At 42.6% G+C, this 18,505-nt stretch overlaps 1 protein-coding gene across 1 annotated transcript in view; it reads left to right on the forward strand.

Moving 5' to 3' along the window:
• LOC120798130 (zinc finger protein GLI2-like) overlaps positions 1-18,505 on the forward strand; it is an 88,400-nt gene that overhangs the window by 3,814 nt on the left and 66,081 nt on the right. Inside the window, exon 2 of the mRNA XM_040142188.1 lies at positions 8,777-8,892. Within this exon, the coding sequence (XP_039998122.1) occupies positions 8,793-8,892 (100 nt within the window). The 5' untranslated portion in view covers positions 8,777-8,792. The remainder of the gene's footprint in view (positions 1-8,776; positions 8,893-18,505) is intronic.

The following is an 18,505-nucleotide window of genomic DNA, read 5'->3' on the forward strand; positions in this document are numbered from 1 at the left end:
CTCAATCAGACCTTGAGGTCAGAAGGAATCTGTCTGGCCCCCGGAGGCCCCCCGCTTCTTCTTTCCTCCCTCCAGGAAGAGAGGGTACCCTACGTGGGCCAGGGACAGACTTCATCCCGTGGGCCCCTGGATGTCTGTGACATGCGGGTAGTGACGGGGCCTCGGCAGGTTTTCCACTGTGTCAGCGGCTGTTAGCTCTGATTTCAGGTGAGAGTGGCCCCGCTGCTGTCTGACAGCCGTGAACCCGAGAGCACAGACATTCAGTCTGACCGTTCAACGCGTCGGCACTTCAGACCGACGGACGTTCAGCTCTGGAACGACCAAAAAAAACCCCAAAGTGTAGAAATACCACGACGTAGAAATACTCTGGTCAAAGACCTGCATTCGAAGGTTTACTTCACCTAAAAGTATTAGTAGCAATGTGCACTTTAATAGTATCAAAAGTAAAAGTACTCGCGAGTACTGTCACTAATAATAAGCCAACGTTATACTGTAAATATTGACAGTATAATGTGGCTTATTATTAGCGACGCATGTATGAAGCCTTTAATGTTGTATCTGGTTGAGGTTATTCCAGCTTCTTCTTAATGATGGATCATAACGTATAAATCTTCATCTGCGACGTAACTACTCACTACACCTGTCTCATACATGTAGTGGAGCAAACAGAAAAAACACTAAAGGAAAGTACAACTATCTCAAAATTGTACTTAAGCACAGTACGAGTAAACTATTTAGAAACATCCCACCATTGGGGAGAAATTGCCTCCTGGAAGCTTCTCTCATTCAACATGGCTTTGTTGTTTTAGTTTAACACTTTCTCATCCTTTTGCTTTTATTAAAATGTGGTTTGAGTTCATTTTCTAGTCTCACATCTTCGATCACAAGTTACATTTCAGAATGAGCTACGTATCTGTCCATCTACCTCACCGATCAGTGTTTTAATGCTCTGTCACCAGTATTTCAGTTCAGTTCTATTTTTCTTTCTAACTTTGGGCTGAAAGCTGCCACAGATTTAACATAACGCTGTCTTTATTATCTGAGAAGCGCGTGCACGCAGACCAGCTGCGGGTCGAAGTGAAAATTACACTCCCCGGGTCTGCAGAGCCGCGACGGTCCGCATGATGTAAACTACACGGCCAGAAAAATGTGCGTGATGGGGTTTATGTCTGCACACGCCAAACGCAGTATAAACAGAACCGTGTGCACACCCGCCGTCCGTGTCCGCGCAGGTGTTGGACACGGTGACAGGAAGAATGTAACGTCCAAGATGACGCATCGCGACACAGCATCCCACCTTTACATTTATGACATTGTGAGGAAAATTCAGCACAAGTTATTTTTGACTGCATTATGCTGTGCAGGTGTTCACGCACATTATTATGTATTCCCCCTGTAGGACGTGCGCGCGCGCGCGCACACACACACACACACACACACAGTTATGGTTAGCCAACTGTGACCCAGAGCAGCAGGGAGTTTCCCTGGACGCTTCATTTAAGAACTAATGCCACGAGGCTGAACAGCTATTACCTCTAAACACTCACACATTCATAAAGGACGGAAATTCAACTTTGAATAAGTCAGTGTAGAGCTGTGTTTTGTTTGACCCCAGGTGGTGAGGATGAAGTGAATGTTTCTGGTTGTATTCTGGAAACTATCTCGCAGAGTCAGTAAATGTTTCAGGAAGCGGCAGCAAAAACGGCCCAAGAGCTCCTTCTGGGCCCTGAGAGTCACTATCCGGACGATCTGACGGTGAAAACCTGCGTGGGCCGCTTATTTTGTTGAGACGCTGAATAGCTGTTAATGTTCACGGGTTTCCCACAACTTACCCGGACATCTGATTCAAGTTTCACAAGTTTGGTAAACTTAGGGGATATTTGTGGTACGACTCAACGTTGCACATCAAAGGCCTATTTTCTGTGCTCTTCATTTGTCAAAATCTGTTTACTGAACAGTTTTATGAGGCATATAAATGTAAACCTGCTGCTGTCAACAAATATCTCCATCATAAGGTTTCCTGCAGCATGTAAACTGTTGTTCTGAGAACAGAGTGTGTCAAGGTCGGAGTATTTGATCCAAAATGTTCATTGTTTCGGTTAAGCCAGAAACACTAGTTGATTTCTAGGAAATACATTGGTCGTACTATGCATCTCCCACAGTAGTGATCGATACGATGTGATGCAAGATGTCGATGAAAAACGGCCACAAAAAAAAAAAAAGTCTTTGCTGGAAGAACAAAGTTTAAGAAAAAAGTACTCACTGTAGGTGTTGATAATTTAAAGGGGTCCATCTGGGCAGTGAAGAGGAAGTCAGTGGTCCAAACGGTGGCAGTAAAACAGCGAGTGGCCGTGCTGTAGCCGGACCATTTGGCCAAGGGTCAGGGATCAAAGCAGTCGGCCTCAGTGGTCAGTGTGGATTTCACGCCGTCGGCATGCGGAGCTGGGGAGGCACACACACGAGGCGGGACATCGGTGAAGACTCCAGACAACTGCAGCATGTAATCTCTCAGTGAGAGCTGAGGGAGAAGAACAGGGATCGCTCTCTAGGTATTTAACAGATGAGTAGAAAAATTTAGTGTCCGGCTCGAGGAGGCTTGGACAAGATTGGACACTGCAAGAATCAAACCTGCAGACTTGCCGGTTCAACACGCAGAGGGCCCCCCCTCCTCGTGCCTAAGAGAGAACCTCCATCAACATTCTTTGTAGTTATTTTGTGTCTTTCTCTGGGGTTTATTTTGCAGGTTCAGAACTCCTGAACTTCAGTAGTCCATTAATGCAGATCTTTCCCAGAACTTCCCAACCGGTCTGACACTCTTCTCCATAGTTATCACACAAAATACAATAAGATACTCCAAAATATGGAAAACTGGTTATATTTTCTTAAGGTAGAGCTTTCTGCTGTCAACCAGATTTAAACTGCTTCACCGGCTTAAATGTAGGTGTGCAGTCTAAGTCTGCACCGTGCAGCTGTATTATGTGAGGAAAAATGATCAAAAACATACATGACTCTGCTCTGTATCGGCAGAATTTTAATATTAAGGCATTAGGAGCAAAAAAACAAAAACAAAAAAAAACGTGGCAGACAACAAATGCTAGAAACAGCCACGTCAAACAGACCCACAGACCAAAACTACCAGCTGGGTCCTCCTTCCCTAGACCTCTTGAGTTCATTTAAAACCAGAAACATTTCAGTCATAATTTTGCATCTCTAACATTTCGAGCTTCACATGAAAACTGACATAACAGAGCGAACCTGGTCAAAATAATTTAGTTTAGGGCTGCAACTTACAATTGTTTTAATTATTAATTACTGATGAATCTGATTATTACTTTTTTTTAATTTAACTAATTCTAAACATGTGGTCTTAAAGATGTTACAGTGTCCTAGAACTCAAGGTGATTTTCCTACCTTACTTGTTTTGTCTAACCCTCAGTTTACCATCATATATTTGACAAGCTTGAACCGGAGAAAGTTTGGAATTTTTCATTGATAAATGACGGAAATGACTGAGTCATTATCAAAATTGCTGGCAATTACATTGTCTCAGGACTAATGCCGTCGTAGCAAAAAGACAGAGACATTCAGTCGAGTCGGCCACTGCCTCTGCATAGTGTCAACAAAATGTGCCCCTGTCCACGATTAGAAGAATGAGGCAGGGACCATTTAGAGCTTTGTTGTGAAATTATTCCTTGTTGGGGGGTTGCGCAGAGCCACACTTTCTGAATAGGCCGGGAACACGGTGGGGTTTTCATGTCAGGTGTGGAGCAATCACGTACAATCACAGGAGTACGATGCGGCGCATGGATGGCCTGTCTGCATTCATACGAGCCTCACAGGAAGCCGTAAGCTACCTTTAAGCACTGCTACTGCAAAAAAAGTGAGGTCGGGGTCTGCTGGGGCACACAAGCGGGAGGCGTTCATTCATTCAGTCGGGTCGAGGGTCTGAGCCGAGTCCTGCTGCAGCGGGGATTTCTCCTCTGAACTCAGCCGCCACATCTGTTTGCTGTTGGTGAGGGCAGGAGGAGATCAGCCACAGGATATTGAACATCCAGGCCGAGAGAGCGGCGTGAAGCCGCTTACACTGACAGAGGCCGTTTGTCCTCTGAGAATCTCCCGGAAAAAAAAAATTACACTGGCTGATGGTCTGATTCAGAAATAGTGAACAAGTTAAGGTTAAGAAAATATTATTCAATCAGTCTGGTTTTTCTTGCATTTCCTCCTCTTTCTGTCCCATCAGCGTCCTCTGTTTATTATCAACTAAAGGACGTATAATAAAATAAGACAAGCAAGAGGCTTTATCCAGGTACGATAAACTTCCTCTCTCCCCTGTGCTCCGTTTCTAGCTTTCAGAGATTGGAGATTTTGGGTCTCACTGCTTCTCTGGAAGTTAAGAGGAACAAGACTCGGGAAGTCGGTATAAATTCAAATGTCACTCTTAGCCTCTATTTGTGCATCCGCTGCTCGTACAATAAAACAACACCCCTTCGATCGAAGCTGCGTTCTATTTTAGACTCGTCACCGACCTGGACTTCTTTTATGGGGTAGCTATTATTCAAAAGGAGAATAGGTGTAGGGCCCAACCATAAATTCCAGCAAGTGGCCCTTTCGGAAGGGGTACGGCGCCGAGGAATTGACTGCCTGCTCTGTGATTTTACTCTGGTGCGCCGTGACCTTTTGAGTTGAGACAGAGTCATTTGTTTGCTTGACAAGAGCTGCTCTAATAATTCAGGGGGACAGCGGCTGCTGGTAATATTCGGTGATGAGCCGAACTGTACTCTGGTAAGCCGGCTACACCTAGAAGGCAGAGGCATTTGTTTTCCTGACACAGGGAATACCCTCTCACTGCAAGCGGTTGACTCCTGCGAGTCGCGGCCCTTACACAGGACTAATATATATCCCGTGTGTCTGTGAGTGTTTGTGGGCCCTTAGTTATTTCAGTGTGTCAAAGGTGTTATTACTTCCTGGATATTTTTGGGTGCATTTCAGGGGGAAGTCAGTGTGGTGCATCAACAGCCTCCTTGCAGACTCTGCGAAGGGAAAAAAAATGTTCAAATGTATGTGAAAGTACACGGGAGGTCATGATGGAGGGTGTCCATCATTTCATTATTAAATAAGTGTAAGCGAGACTGTAAAAACGACAAATTTGTGACATTCATGCAGAAATAAACTGTATCAACTTCACATACGGACCACGAGCTTCAAATAACAGTGCACTCCGTAAAATATTCACACAGAAGCAGCATTAACCGATGAATAAATAAAATCAGACGGGTTTTCTCTACAAACAGATGACTTTATGTTCCTCAGAGTGGTTTAGGGTAGAGAGTAGTGACTTGAGCAAGAGGAAAAGGATGAAATGACAGAATAAACAGTCACTGATTTCGGCACAATGACTCGACAGAAAGGGGGGAGGGTTGCTCTCAAGTTGTTCCCTTAAATAACCTTATTGTAAGGATCTCTTTCTTGGCTATTATACTCAAATGAATCATTGTGTGCCCTTTGAAAGGAGCCTACAGTCAACAGTGGGAGGTGACGGTTAATTACACCACTAACTGAGCTATTGAGTTGCTAACATGGTTGTTAGTTACATCTAGATTTTCAGTAGCCACGCAGCCTTTTTGTACGTGAACTCTAGTAACTTGTTAGACCGCAAGCAAATGTCCCACAACAAGATAAAAAGTTGCTGGGTTTGTTGCTGGTTAACTAGTAGTAGTAGTTGGGTTTTTTTTTTTTACTCTAAATATAAACTTATAAGTACAAAAGGTCGCAAATCTACATTTTGAGAAATATATAAAACGGTGACTTAATTTTTAATGTACTAGATAAAAACCGAAACTATTGACGCTCACTTCAAAAAACCGAAAAAAACTCACGGATGTAACATTGTCAGGGATTTATATCAAATGATGACCAGCGTGTTAAACTGTAGTTTAACTCTTTTTTCAGGCTGCAGTGCCAGCACCGATCACTAAGCGTCTAAAGGTGTGAACAGCAAATGTTAAGCCTGACTAATAATGATTTGCGAGGACAGATCAGAGGACTGCGAGCGTGAAAGACTGCCATTATGTGCCTCATATATCACCTCAACTAAGGGGGCTTGTGTGTGTGTGTGTGTGTGTGTGTGTGTGGTGAGGGACTTCCCATGAGGCTTCACTCCTGGCCTCTCACACCTGTTACACTGATTCATCCACAGCAATAAAGAGACCAGGCAGAGCTGTCAGTCAGAAACTCAGCTTGGTTAAAGAGGCAGTAAAGGGGGTTTGGTCATTTACAAACTCAATGAACCGCTGGTTCACTTAAGTGTGTGACCTACAACCCTCGGCTGGTTGGGCCGTGTTGTTACAGGGTCCGTCCTGTAACCAGAGGGTCACGGGTCTGGTTCCTGAAACTACCAGTTATTTGGTTAACAACTGTTTCAAGTCAAAGTCTCCAAGGAACACGTGCATTCAAGCAGTTATTATTCCACCTTCGTCAGAGCACTGTCATAGATTTATTGCTCGATCTTCATCCATTATGCACAGAGAAAATGAAAACATACGATTAACCGGCGCGGCACTCAGCAAATTGCATAACCCGACCAAAGCCAGATATTGACGAAAATGTCGAACAATGCCCTCTCTGCCACGTTAAGGGAAGCGATAAAAGAAATTCCTAGATCCGCCCCTGTAACCGGCTCTGCCCCAAAGTTTAATGGGTCTTTCCCTGGGCCATGCCCCATTACGCCATCAAGTCTGGCGAAAATCGGTTCAGCAGTGCTTGAGTAAACCCTTTTGACAAACAAACGAACGAACAAACAAACGAACAGACACGGGTGAAAACGTGAGCTCCTTGACTGAGGTAAAAAAAATTAACAACAAAAAACACTGAATGAGCAGATTTCAGTTGGTGGTGAGATTCTTCTCATGTTTAACTGTGTTTTGATATACTACATTTACTGATACACTTCTCAGTACGACGGTGGAGATGAATCGGCACCTCTCTAAAACAGTTTCAACAAACAATCACTATAACCTTCATGGTACAATTCCCTACAGGACTCATGTATTCCATGGGATTGGGTTTAGCTCGACCTAAAATTAACTATTTATCATGTATTTTACGCCCTCTTGCGAGACGTTATCTCGTCGTCTTGATATGGTTTTTGACGTCTTTACAACGGGGCCATAGCTAATGATTATTTTAATTGTGAATTAGTGAATCTGTAGATTGATTTTGAAAGTAATCTATTAATTTGTCTATAAACTGTCGGTTTTGTCCGACCAACTGGCCAAAACCCAAAGATATGAAAATCACAATGATATAAAGCAGAGAAAAGCAGCCAATCTTCACTTCGGTCTCTGGTATTTTCTGGCAGTCGTTTTGGCAGCAAATTCAGATGATTGAAGTGCCGTGTTAAGAAAATTCTCGGATTTGAGAAACTAGAACTAGCAAATGTTATGAAGTTTTTGTGATTAATGCGATTAATTTTTTCTCTCAAGACATTCTCACTGGACTCAGTCCAGTGTGAGTCTTCTGCTTTAAAGTTACACAGAGAGAAAATCAGGTTCCCAGATGTTTAGATTTTGGTCTTTAAAGAAAAATCTAAGTAACATTATGGAACCTGAATGAAAAGTCTCTAAGTATTCTTCATTTCTATTCTGGCTTTGAAGATAAAGTTGTATTGTTCAAGCCACAAAGCCCGTGTGAATAGTGCTGGCGGAAAGGTCAATAGTCAAATAAACCTTGGTGACATGCAGGCTAAGACCCCACCCCCCTTTATCCCCCGTCCCCTTTAACCCCCAAAACCCGCCGCGCCGACCCCCACATCCCCTCTGCCAGAAAGCAAATTGAGTCGTGAGTCACAGGGGTTCACGGGAAAACAGAAAGCCCCCGCACGGTGAGCTGTCTTTCATGACAAAACCTCTGACATGTTTGCCCGGCGTTTGAGGATGAACTCACAGAACCAGGAAAGATAAACAAGGGGCAGTGGGCTGAGTGTGCCAAGTCAGGCACCACGTGGAGACGCCTGATGGTTTTACACTGATGATGATTTTAGGCATCATGCTACTGCTACAGTTCAGTGTTTTTGATGAGGGAGACTTTGACAGGACAGACACGCTGGCTGGTTCTGACCTTTTGGTTATAGGGTTTTTTTTTCCGAAAAGCATTAAAAATAATATTTAGATGCAAAGGCATTAGTTACATCATCCAGCTGTCTTATTTTTGAAGGCTTTCAGGGCGTTTTGTCAAAAAAAAAATTCCGCTTATGAGCTTTTGGTGAAGATTTCAACCACATCATCTAGCAGTGTTCATCACATACAACCTGATTTTCCCCCCGTATATGACCAAGTGTGATCACTTCACATAAATTCCATACTCAAGCCACATGGCGACTACTGAGGAAGAACACAAGATGCTGTTAAAAGCTCAGAAAAAAAGACTGAACTATCACGCTCAAGTTTTTTTCTTTGTCAGGTTATTTTTGACTTCTAACATCAACCTAAAAACAAATCCGGCCAATGAGCAGTTTGGTCTAAAATTTGCAGAGTAATAGTGTTGATGAGCACTGTTTCTTTTTTTTTTGTCGTGGGCTAAAAAGGACAGCACTCACCTCACACTCAGTGCTCCTGACGAGGCCTTTTTTAATGAACGCTCTTGAACGGGAACATCTAAGTACTCTCAGTGCACCCGGAGTGTGTCTTGAGTGAGTTCTGAGTGTACTCATCTCATCCCGAATTAACACCTCCTTTCCTCAGCTTGGCTAACAGCTCTTTTTGTGTTCTTTTGCTCTCAGAGACATCATCATCATCATGGAGACTTCGGCGTCAAGAGCTGCTGAGAAAAAGGACAAAATGGACGGAAACGGTTTCGGAGACCTCCCGAAGAAACCCTCACCCTCGGAGACAAGAGGTAACGCGCTTTTTAAAAACTTTCTCCCAAGCAGTGATTTGATCCGAAATTGGTGTCCGGCTTTCTGTCAGACCTTTGCAGGCTGTGAGTCAGAATGAGCCGAGGTCTCATAGGTGCTCAGCCAGGGGGCAAAGGGGGAGCGAACGGGACTGATGAAATATACATTTCAAAGATAAAGTGCCATCTCGGGAGCTGATGCCCGTGGTTCTCCTCGGGCCTGATAAGGTACCAGCAGCAGTCAGAGGTGACTTACAGTAGATGTCTGACAGGAATCCTAAACAGACCCGTGCCTTAAAAGAGCATCATTAATGCAGATTGCCCCAGTATCAAGGCCTGGTGTGTACAGTCGAGGAGTGTGGCACCATTTGAGCCCGTAAACGCTGATGAATGGGTAACATGACAAGAGAAGAGGGGGGTCGGGGCAGGTGAGAACGAGTGTTTGTGTTGTTGAACTAAATGAAGAGTAGCACTGATCCTCTCTCGCCAGGGAGGGACAGGCAGAAGGAGAGAATACATGTTTTAAAGATGTCAGTGAACGTGTGATGAAAGCTCAGTATAATGAGGCTGAAAGACCTTGTTCTTACCTCAAGAGTATAAAGGCAAAAAAAAAAAAAGGCTGGGGCTGGTGGAGCCAGCGAGGACGACACGGAGCTTCGGAGACTGACAAAGATGCAGACTGATGGGCTGCCTTTGAAATGGAAATTAAACGTGTGATTTAGTGACATTTTTAAACTTTAATGAAGGACTTGGTGGCCTGCCATTATAAAGAAACACTCATTAATTGATAAAGAAGGAACAAAGCTGGAAATGGATCCCAAAAGGAGGCAGCTCCCCAGAAAACAACTTCCTGTTAAAGGATCATTCTGATTTATTGCAACTTGGGTCTTTATGCTCCATAATTTTCATCATAGAGAATAACATTGTACTTACCAAAGTAATTGCTGAAATCCTTTTAAGTAAGGTTATGGAGCTACCTACATGTCCATATATAAATATATACAGGTTTTTCTGGCTGTAGTCACTCCTCCTGTCCATACTGGTCATTAAAAGATCCCTTCCTAACATGCTTCCCGTGGATGAGATGGAGGAAAAAAGTCCACGTTCCTCAACTTCCACGCAACAATATACTGAATGTATAAGACTATCCCACGTTAATGAGGCTTTAGAAGTCCGAGTTGATCTAATCGAGTAGGTGTCTTCCAAAGTTACTTTTTTTCCCCCAGTACAAAATCTCCTCTTTTCTAACCTATTTCTCCAAATAGGTAGGACTGTGAGTTTTGTCCCCCATCACTTGCATTGGAAGTGTCTGAACCATACCTCGGTTTATTTGCCATAAGCTCAATTTTAACTAGCTTACTTTCTAACTTAACCATCCTGTAACTAACCATGCGCAGATGACGTAGAAACAAAATTTTTAAAAATGTGGGTTTTTTAACGTAATCCAGGATTTTACAAAACTGCCCAATACCAATGTTCTCACTGATACTGTGGTTGAACAACAAAGTCCAGAGGGTGGAGAAACATGAGCCGTCAGATGATCACCCTGATGACGGCCGCGAATCGAAATGTACTGCTCTCACGATAAACTTATACTACAAGTGTGGCTGGAGTTTTTTAGTGAGAGGATCAGACAGATTTTAGACAAGCCACTAGTTTGTCCAGATTATTTTAACCACTTTATTTGAAGGTCAGACTGAAAGGGAGCGCACCAAAAATATTGGTTATAAGAAAATGTTTGCACGCAACTTTGGCAATCGCGGTAGGTCAAAGCAAAAATCACTCAAAAAATCGGTTATTGCCACGAAACAGTTCTGCCCTTTGATTTACACAAGTGCCCACCATGGCCTAATGCGTCCAGAGATGCAGTATCAGAAGGACGGCTACCATTGTATAGACGGATGCATGACAAAATCTGTCACAGAATCTTCATATTGCCCTGCTCTAATCTCTTTGGTGAATAAAATATTATTACAAATAAAGACAATGGCTAAAATGATAAAAAATAAGATCCAAGCTGTAATAATCAGATGTATCCTTTGAGTTTCTTTTACCAGTTTGTGAAATATGTCGATTTTTCAGGGCTTTTACGGGATGTGAATGATTTTTAATTTACTGAGGAATACTGTTTTTTTTGGGATATATCCACCTCTGTACGCAACACATTTTGTAGCTTCGCCTTGACAACATTTAAACACCACCAGATATTCCTGCTGCTTCTCAGCTTAAGCAGAAGCAACAAATCCATGAGGAATATTCCCCGTTAGCATTAAAAAAAAAAAAAAAAAAAAAATCACCCACAGTTCAGAACGAGCGACACCAAAAACACGATATCACGAAAAAAACCAGTTGTACAGTAGTTCGGCCTGTCAAAGCACCGACGCACATTTACATTCTACATGAGCAACCTGCTGAGGTATTTTAGCAGAGGTGAGGACGACATGAGAGGGAGAAAGAGCGATACAGAGGATGCATGTTTTAAAGATGTCAGTGAATGTGTGATGAAAGCTCGGTATAATGAGGTTAAAAGACCTTGTTCTTACCTCCAGAGTATAAAAGGTATGAATTACTAAAAAAAAAAAAAAAAAAAAAAGAGGCTGGTGGAGCAGCACAGAGGACGACACAGCGTTTGAGAGACTGACACGGATGCAGAGTGACAGGCCACTTTTGAAATGGAAATACAGTCAGTGATTTAGTGACATCTCTTCTCTTTAATGAAGAACTTGGTGGCCTGCCATGATAAAGAAATCGAAAATTAATTGTTCACAAGAGAATATCAATGTAGGACGGTTTCACATGTGGAGTTGGCATGTTCTTTACACGGTCTTCTTCAATATTTGAACAAAGCTGTGAGCCTAGTCTTTCCCCCCACTGGATTGTAAGCACAGTTCCCAGGATGCCTCAGTGGTCACATGTTGTGTGCATATCTGACTCTCTGTGACTTTTTGATCTAGACATAGGTGCCTGTGCCTGCTGTGTACATGTTTGTTATGGCTTTATTTAGACATGACAGGACCGTCTGCATGTCTCGCAGGTTCTTGTGAGATTTGACTGAACTCAGTCAACATGTTCCAAAAACCCAAATCAAGTCGACTACATCACTTTTCTCCCCAATCGTGTGTCTTATTGTATGTCATGCTAACAGTGGTTCAGCTGACACCTGCATGACATTACTAAGAGATGTACTTACAATCTAGGTAATGCGTAGATAGATCCTGATTTGAGCATGAAAAAAGCCCCAGAAATCCTGAGTAGAAACAATCAGATTTGATTAATGTGAGGGAAAATTCTGTGCTGCTGCCTGAATAAAGTTTTACTGGGCGTTTGGGCCAAAAGCCCCACATTTTTAAAAAAACACATAAAAAGGGCTGGGTTGGTGGGGGTGTGATGCTTTAGGTACCGGAGGGACAATAAAAAAATGATCCAGTAAATCCAGTTTGAGTAACAGATCCATGAGTCTGAAGCCTTTTATGAGATGCCAAAACACTGCACAGTGGTTTATAATACTCTGAGCTGCTGGGAAAACAGTAAAATTATGATGTTCATGTCAGAAAGTTTTCTAAAAGGAACTTGTGCATATTTGATTGGCCAGTGCGGTGTGTGTAGTCTGCAGCCCCACTGTGCCCATACAGTGGTCTCACTGAAATAAATGAGGGACCTTGTGGTTTTTCATGCTAATGCTAATGCCGCTGTGAACACGACCTTAGCGTCCTTGAGCACGACACTGAAACCAGGTTTACCCACAAACTAGAAGCTGCTCAGAATATGAAACGTAGAAATGTGAAGTTGTCCAGCCTGTTGCAGCTGGAACACAAGAGGAGACGGCAGAGCATTCAGTCGGTCAACAGGAAAACTCAGGATCCATTAAACCTCTCCAACCGATCTCCAGCTCTTACTGTAACTAGCTCTGGATGCAAGTCCCAGTTGATCAAATTTGGTGATGGACGGCCCCTTTTTTTTTTGCATGTCAATGAACTAAGGTTTTTTTCTACAATGGAGTATTAGGGAGACTGAGAACAAAGTTGAAATTTTGGGAAAAAAAGTCATAATAATATGAGGAAAAAGTTGGAATTTTATGCAAGAGTACTTTTTTCACGTAGTATCATGTCTTTTTTCCTCAAAATTACAACTTAAGTCTTTCAATGTTACATTTTTCTCTAAATATTTACAACTTCCCCTCAAGATCTCCTATTTTGGTCCTAATACTAGTTTCCTATTTAGACCCATATTACAGATTTATTTTTGATGCCATCAAGGAGAAGAAGTTTTTTTTTTTCTTTGAGTGAAAGCTGGAGGATTCACTCTGAACCAGCTTTTCCTGTGAAGCCGGCAGTAAAGAATCTTTTTGTTGCCTGAAAATTAAAAAAGGAGCTCCATTTTTCATCTGTCTTGAACAAGCACGTCACCAGAAGCAGTCCATAATAATCCCTGAACAAGACTAAGACTCCTTTTACCTGAATCTTGTTCCTCTGACCCTAAAGCCAACCGCACTTGAACTTTAAATACAGCCACCCTGTTGTATATTTATATATGGCCATTTTCAATGTCAGCTGCTGAGTTTTTAATCTTCTCATACCTAAAATAAAAAGTCCCTCCATAACTCTTCTTCCCTATCAGCTTTGTGTAAGAGCCTCATATTTTAATCTTAAATAAACAAGAAGCTGCGATTCACAGCCGCCACCCGCTCCCCTCTCGACCAGTCAGATATCAGCGAAGAAGCTGTAGTGTGAGTGCTAAAAACCACAGCCATCTGCCACTGCATCGAGACAGAGCAATTACTTATCGCAGTAATATTCATTATTATTCCAGTTGCCAGCTCCTGATAAGTGAATATGCAGCTTGAGAGGGAGGCAGATGAGACAAGGTCCTTGAACCTCAGAGCTTATTCCCAAACAAGCCGGCGGCGGGAAAAGCAGACAATTCTAATATACTGCTGCTGTTCGGGGTCCCTTTTATTGTCAGTGTATGGTTTACTGTTGGCTGCAGAATTCCTGTCACCTAAGTCATGCCCACCTCTGAGCCTCGACGCCAGCTGTATAACAGCCCGCCCTGTTTTATATTCCCGTCCCGCGTTATTTATTTAGAACAATTTCCTCTCTATCAAAGGACATGGCTAATGCCGAGTTTTAATATGTTATTTACACATAAAAACAAGCTATTTACAGCGGTGTATGTGTGCAGAAGGGAGGAAAATGAATGGGCCCCCGCACCCCTCTCCGATCTGTTATATCACAGTTTAACAATCTGGATTGCTAATAGAACCATTTATCATGGAGCGGTCATTTATTTTATGTGAGCAGCCCAGGTCCTGTTCCCAGAGGCCTATGGAAATGGGGTGTGCATATAATGAAGCTCAAGTGAGAGTCACTTTGTTTAAAAAGTGGATACGCCACACTCCCGAGTCAATTAGAATGGACCCAGGTGCTCCAGACGCTGCTATCTGCTCCTTTCTGACGATCCAACCTCCTCCCCCTCGTCTCCTTGCTCTGTCCATCCTGGGATGAGCACATGAAATGTGTGTTTTTGGGGGTGAAGGAACAAGCTCTGAAATAAAATAAAACTCTGGCATTGAGACTTCTGGACCCAAGTTCGGTTTCATTTACCAAGAATCGGCCCTGGCAGCGCCGCTTTTTTGGGCTGAACTCCCCTCTCCTCCCCTGGCTGAGCCTGGGGCTCTGCTGCCCAGTTAATAGATTCAAATGAGCGCCTGCATTTCCTCTGACAGCACACATCTGTCTGCTTACACAGGCTCGGCCGCAGCGATCAGATTTACACCATCTCAGGGACCTTTATGATTTCAAACTCATTCGTAATAACCAAAGGTATTTAGAGTGAAGATATTGGTGAAAAATGCAGGAAAATGACAAAGAATCCACCAACTGTTATTGATGTATGTGTCAGTTTCTAGACTTGACCCTCCGAGAATTAAAGTCACCCTTTATTAGGGGTAAAAGTTTCCCTCGGTTTATATACATATAAGTTCAGAGACATTTCACGACGGCTTGGTTGGAATCCGATTTCCGTTGGATTGGTTAAATTTAGAGTTATTGCCTTTTCAAAAATCCATTCTATTTTTTTTTTTTTTAACGGCAGTTTCTGACTCCAGGAAACATCACCGCTAAACTTGATCCTCATTGGCTCCCCGCAGTACATGAATCCTTGAAATCTGTCCTATAGGGCCAGTTTACGGAATATGAACTTAAAACCCTCAATTTGGATCAGAAGAAGCCAATCAGAGCCCAGTTTGTACACGTGAGCAAAGAACACTTTTAAATAAATAAGAATAAAATAAAAGTACTTTGAGAAAACAAATCTTGCCACAAGTTCCATTTAGTTAATAGTTCTGGAGCTTTCAATTATAGTAAATGATCTTCATCAGCAGGTGGACTTTGTCCAGTTGTCATAGAATTGTAGATGTTCAATGTCCATTTCTTTATGAACACTTCAAGGACTTCTTGTCCATGTTGGCTTAAGAGCTGAGGTTAAAGGTCATTCTTGACCTTGGAAACAGCAATGGCAAAGAGCACAGTCTCACTACTAGGTCCATTTGCTAGCTATTTTGGAGCTTTCCATCATGTCATTTGATCTTCAACAGCAGTTTCTCACCTGATGTTTCATGAGGTTAGGGATGAACTTTGAACATCAACATTAACGCCAGTATGGACAAAAAATTCATTTCAGTGCTCAAAGAAAAATGGAAATATGAACGTTTTCTCTTCCACAACAGCTGGGCAAAGCTCCAGAACAATAAATCTTGCATTTGCGTGCTTATTTTTTGATACTGAAAAATGTATTCCTATCGAGACTCAGGGGTGATTTGAAACCCAAATTATGGAATCTGAAAAATACGTGACCTTAAATCCGTCACTGATGAGGATTTCTTTAATAGAATATTTTAGAGGAAGCTCTGTTTTCGGAGGTTTGAGCTGGAGCTCGTACGTTTTTCTCTGTGTCTGTAAACTAGGCCAGAGGAAACTACCGGGTGCCGCTAATGATTTGATTAACTGGCTATGGTGGCTCATGACATACATCTTGCTGAGAATGAGTTTGTCATTTGAGAGGGAGATTGATGTGCCGTACTCAGCGCCCCGACGCCCCCGACTCCCTCTCTCAATTCCTCCCTCCATCCCTCCCTGTAGCCTCCCAGGTCTTTCTGCTGAGTATGGCTGGTCTGCAGGGAGGGACCCTAAGTACTTAGCACCTCCTAGGCTGCCCCAGGGCACACTGGGGGGGGGGGGGGCAGACCCAAACAGGCTTAGTATCCCCTAGTATCTCTCTCTGAGAATATTTTTCAGCAGAGAAGAAAAGGAAGATTATCCTTTCCCTTCTCTGAAGTACTGTGTTTTTTTAAACACTGGGCGTAGAGCTGTAACACATGGTAGAATAATCATTTAGTTCCAATTAATCTCTCCATTTTTTATAACAATGAATCCTGTTTCAGTTCTTTAACGAACCAAAAGTGTCCAATAATATATGGTTCCAGCTTCTTAAGTGTGAGAATTTGCAGTTTCTCTCGTGTTTTCTATCATTTTCAACAGGGTTTTGTACTGGTCGGACAAAACAAGGCATTTGACGGTGTTACCTTTGGCTCCCAGAACTTGAGATGGGCAATTTTTTACTTTTTTTTTGAAAAATTAATTATTTATCAAGTGGTCAAAATAATTATTGAAAGCTTAATTGATTATGAAAGTAACTGTTTTGCAGTCCTTACCTGGGTGTTAATGGCTCGGGTGAAGTATTGCGCATGTGGCAAGGGTGATTGTGTCAATATCGTTATTTATCAACTTTCAAGAGAGTCATATCGTGATTGTATGATTTTATCATTCTATCATATTATCCTAAACCAAAACTGATGCCAATGATTCTAAGCAAGCTGCAATTAAGTCATCCATCAGTTTGATTATTTTATAGGTGGCTTTACTTACATTTGCCATATATTGTGATATACAGTATATTGATATCAGAGGACATCTTTATGGATGTTGTAAGACTGAGTTCAAACATTTCACCCAGCCCAGTGGTACATTGCCGTAATGGCTGCGGCAACCACCGAGAACACTTTTTCTTTTGGTGGCTACTCAAAATATTCCTCAGCTGGTTGGGTTGCTCTGGCAGAAACTGGACTCGTGAACTCATGACTAGCTGTGGCCTCGATCCTTCATGTTAACCTGAGATCAAAAACACCAGAAATTACACCAATCTCTGAACTCCACTGCTCACAACACCGGTATGTTTGGTAGTGTAACTAAACATCAGTCTTGATACACACAGTACTGCTGATCAATAGCAGGATGCCGCGTTTCCTGTGTTTAGACCAGTACTGACTGACTAAAGGGGTCCTGTGTATTTCCTGCAGTGTGCACAGTAAGGTTTTCCAGGGTTTAGGGGATAAATTCCTCTGGTCAACCCTGGAAGTAACAAGCATTCTTTAAAGTGCTTTGCATTAGAGTAAATAATGACATGTGCCTCAGGTTTCATCCAGCCAGTGAGTCAAACTGGAGCTGAGGCGCTGGTGACCAGACTGCCCATTAGAAACAATGGGATTAGTTTGATTGTGATGAATCCTGAGCTCTGGACAAAAGCCCTTTAGTTAGATGAATGGAGATGGGGGCCTGGATGTGTAAATAGTATTTTGAGAGAGGTGGGTTAGCGATAAGGACAGATTTCTTGATCAGGCCGGTAAAGTGGGGGCTGGTGGACAGTGAGTAATTGATGGGATGCACAGGCCCCCACCACAAGCTAGTGAGCTGTACAGGGAGCACTCAGGGGGTCAGGCCCACTGGCAGAGAAAAATGCAACCAAAAAAGGCTCAGGGTCCACCTCATACTCCAAAAGGACGGCCACTAATCTTCCTGAAAAAAAGAAGAAGAGGGGGCGGCAGTTCTTTTCTCCTTTCCTGCCTCTGTGCTGTCTAAATGAGGCCCTGCCCAGGGAGGCCTCGGAGAGGCAGGAGCAGAAAAATACCCCCCTGATATTAGCACAGGCTCACTAACACACAAAATACTTTTCACAGACAAACGTCTAGTTTTTTACTGTTAGTCGGGGCGGCGGCATTGTGCTACTAAAAACAACTAAATTCTATGTTTGATTTGGCAGAAAGTACAACATTTAGATTATGAATTATATTTTGTATACAGGAGATTGATTTAAACACAAAAAACTGGCGTTTTCTCAGAATAATCAGACACAACAAACAGGACTTACCACCGATCTTAACCGTAAAAAAACTTTAGAAATACTTTATGTAGACATACGTCGGACAAATTATGCCTCATTATGATATTGTCAAAAAAAAAATTGGCTACATTAAGACTACATTAAGACTTATAGTCAGAGACTGCATGACGACATCATTAACAGGGATCACGCTACAGTCGCTGTATCATGACCTCACTAACAGAGACCACGCTACAGTCGCTGTATCATGACGTCATTAAGAAGAGAGACTACCACACTATTTGCATAGTGCATCGTGACATCACTACACTACACTCTTTTGACGACATCATTAATAAAAGGTATGCACTCCAGCCACTGCACTATGACATCAACTCACCGACAGCATTGTGACATCAATACTTTCAAAAATGAGAGGCAGATGCTTTCGCTGCATAAT

The sequence above is a fragment of the Xiphias gladius genome, chromosome 13 (assembly GCF_016859285.1).
Source record: "Xiphias gladius isolate SHS-SW01 ecotype Sanya breed wild chromosome 13, ASM1685928v1, whole genome shotgun sequence".
In the NCBI taxonomy this organism is placed as follows: Eukaryota; Metazoa; Chordata; class Actinopteri; order Istiophoriformes; family Xiphiidae; genus Xiphias; species Xiphias gladius.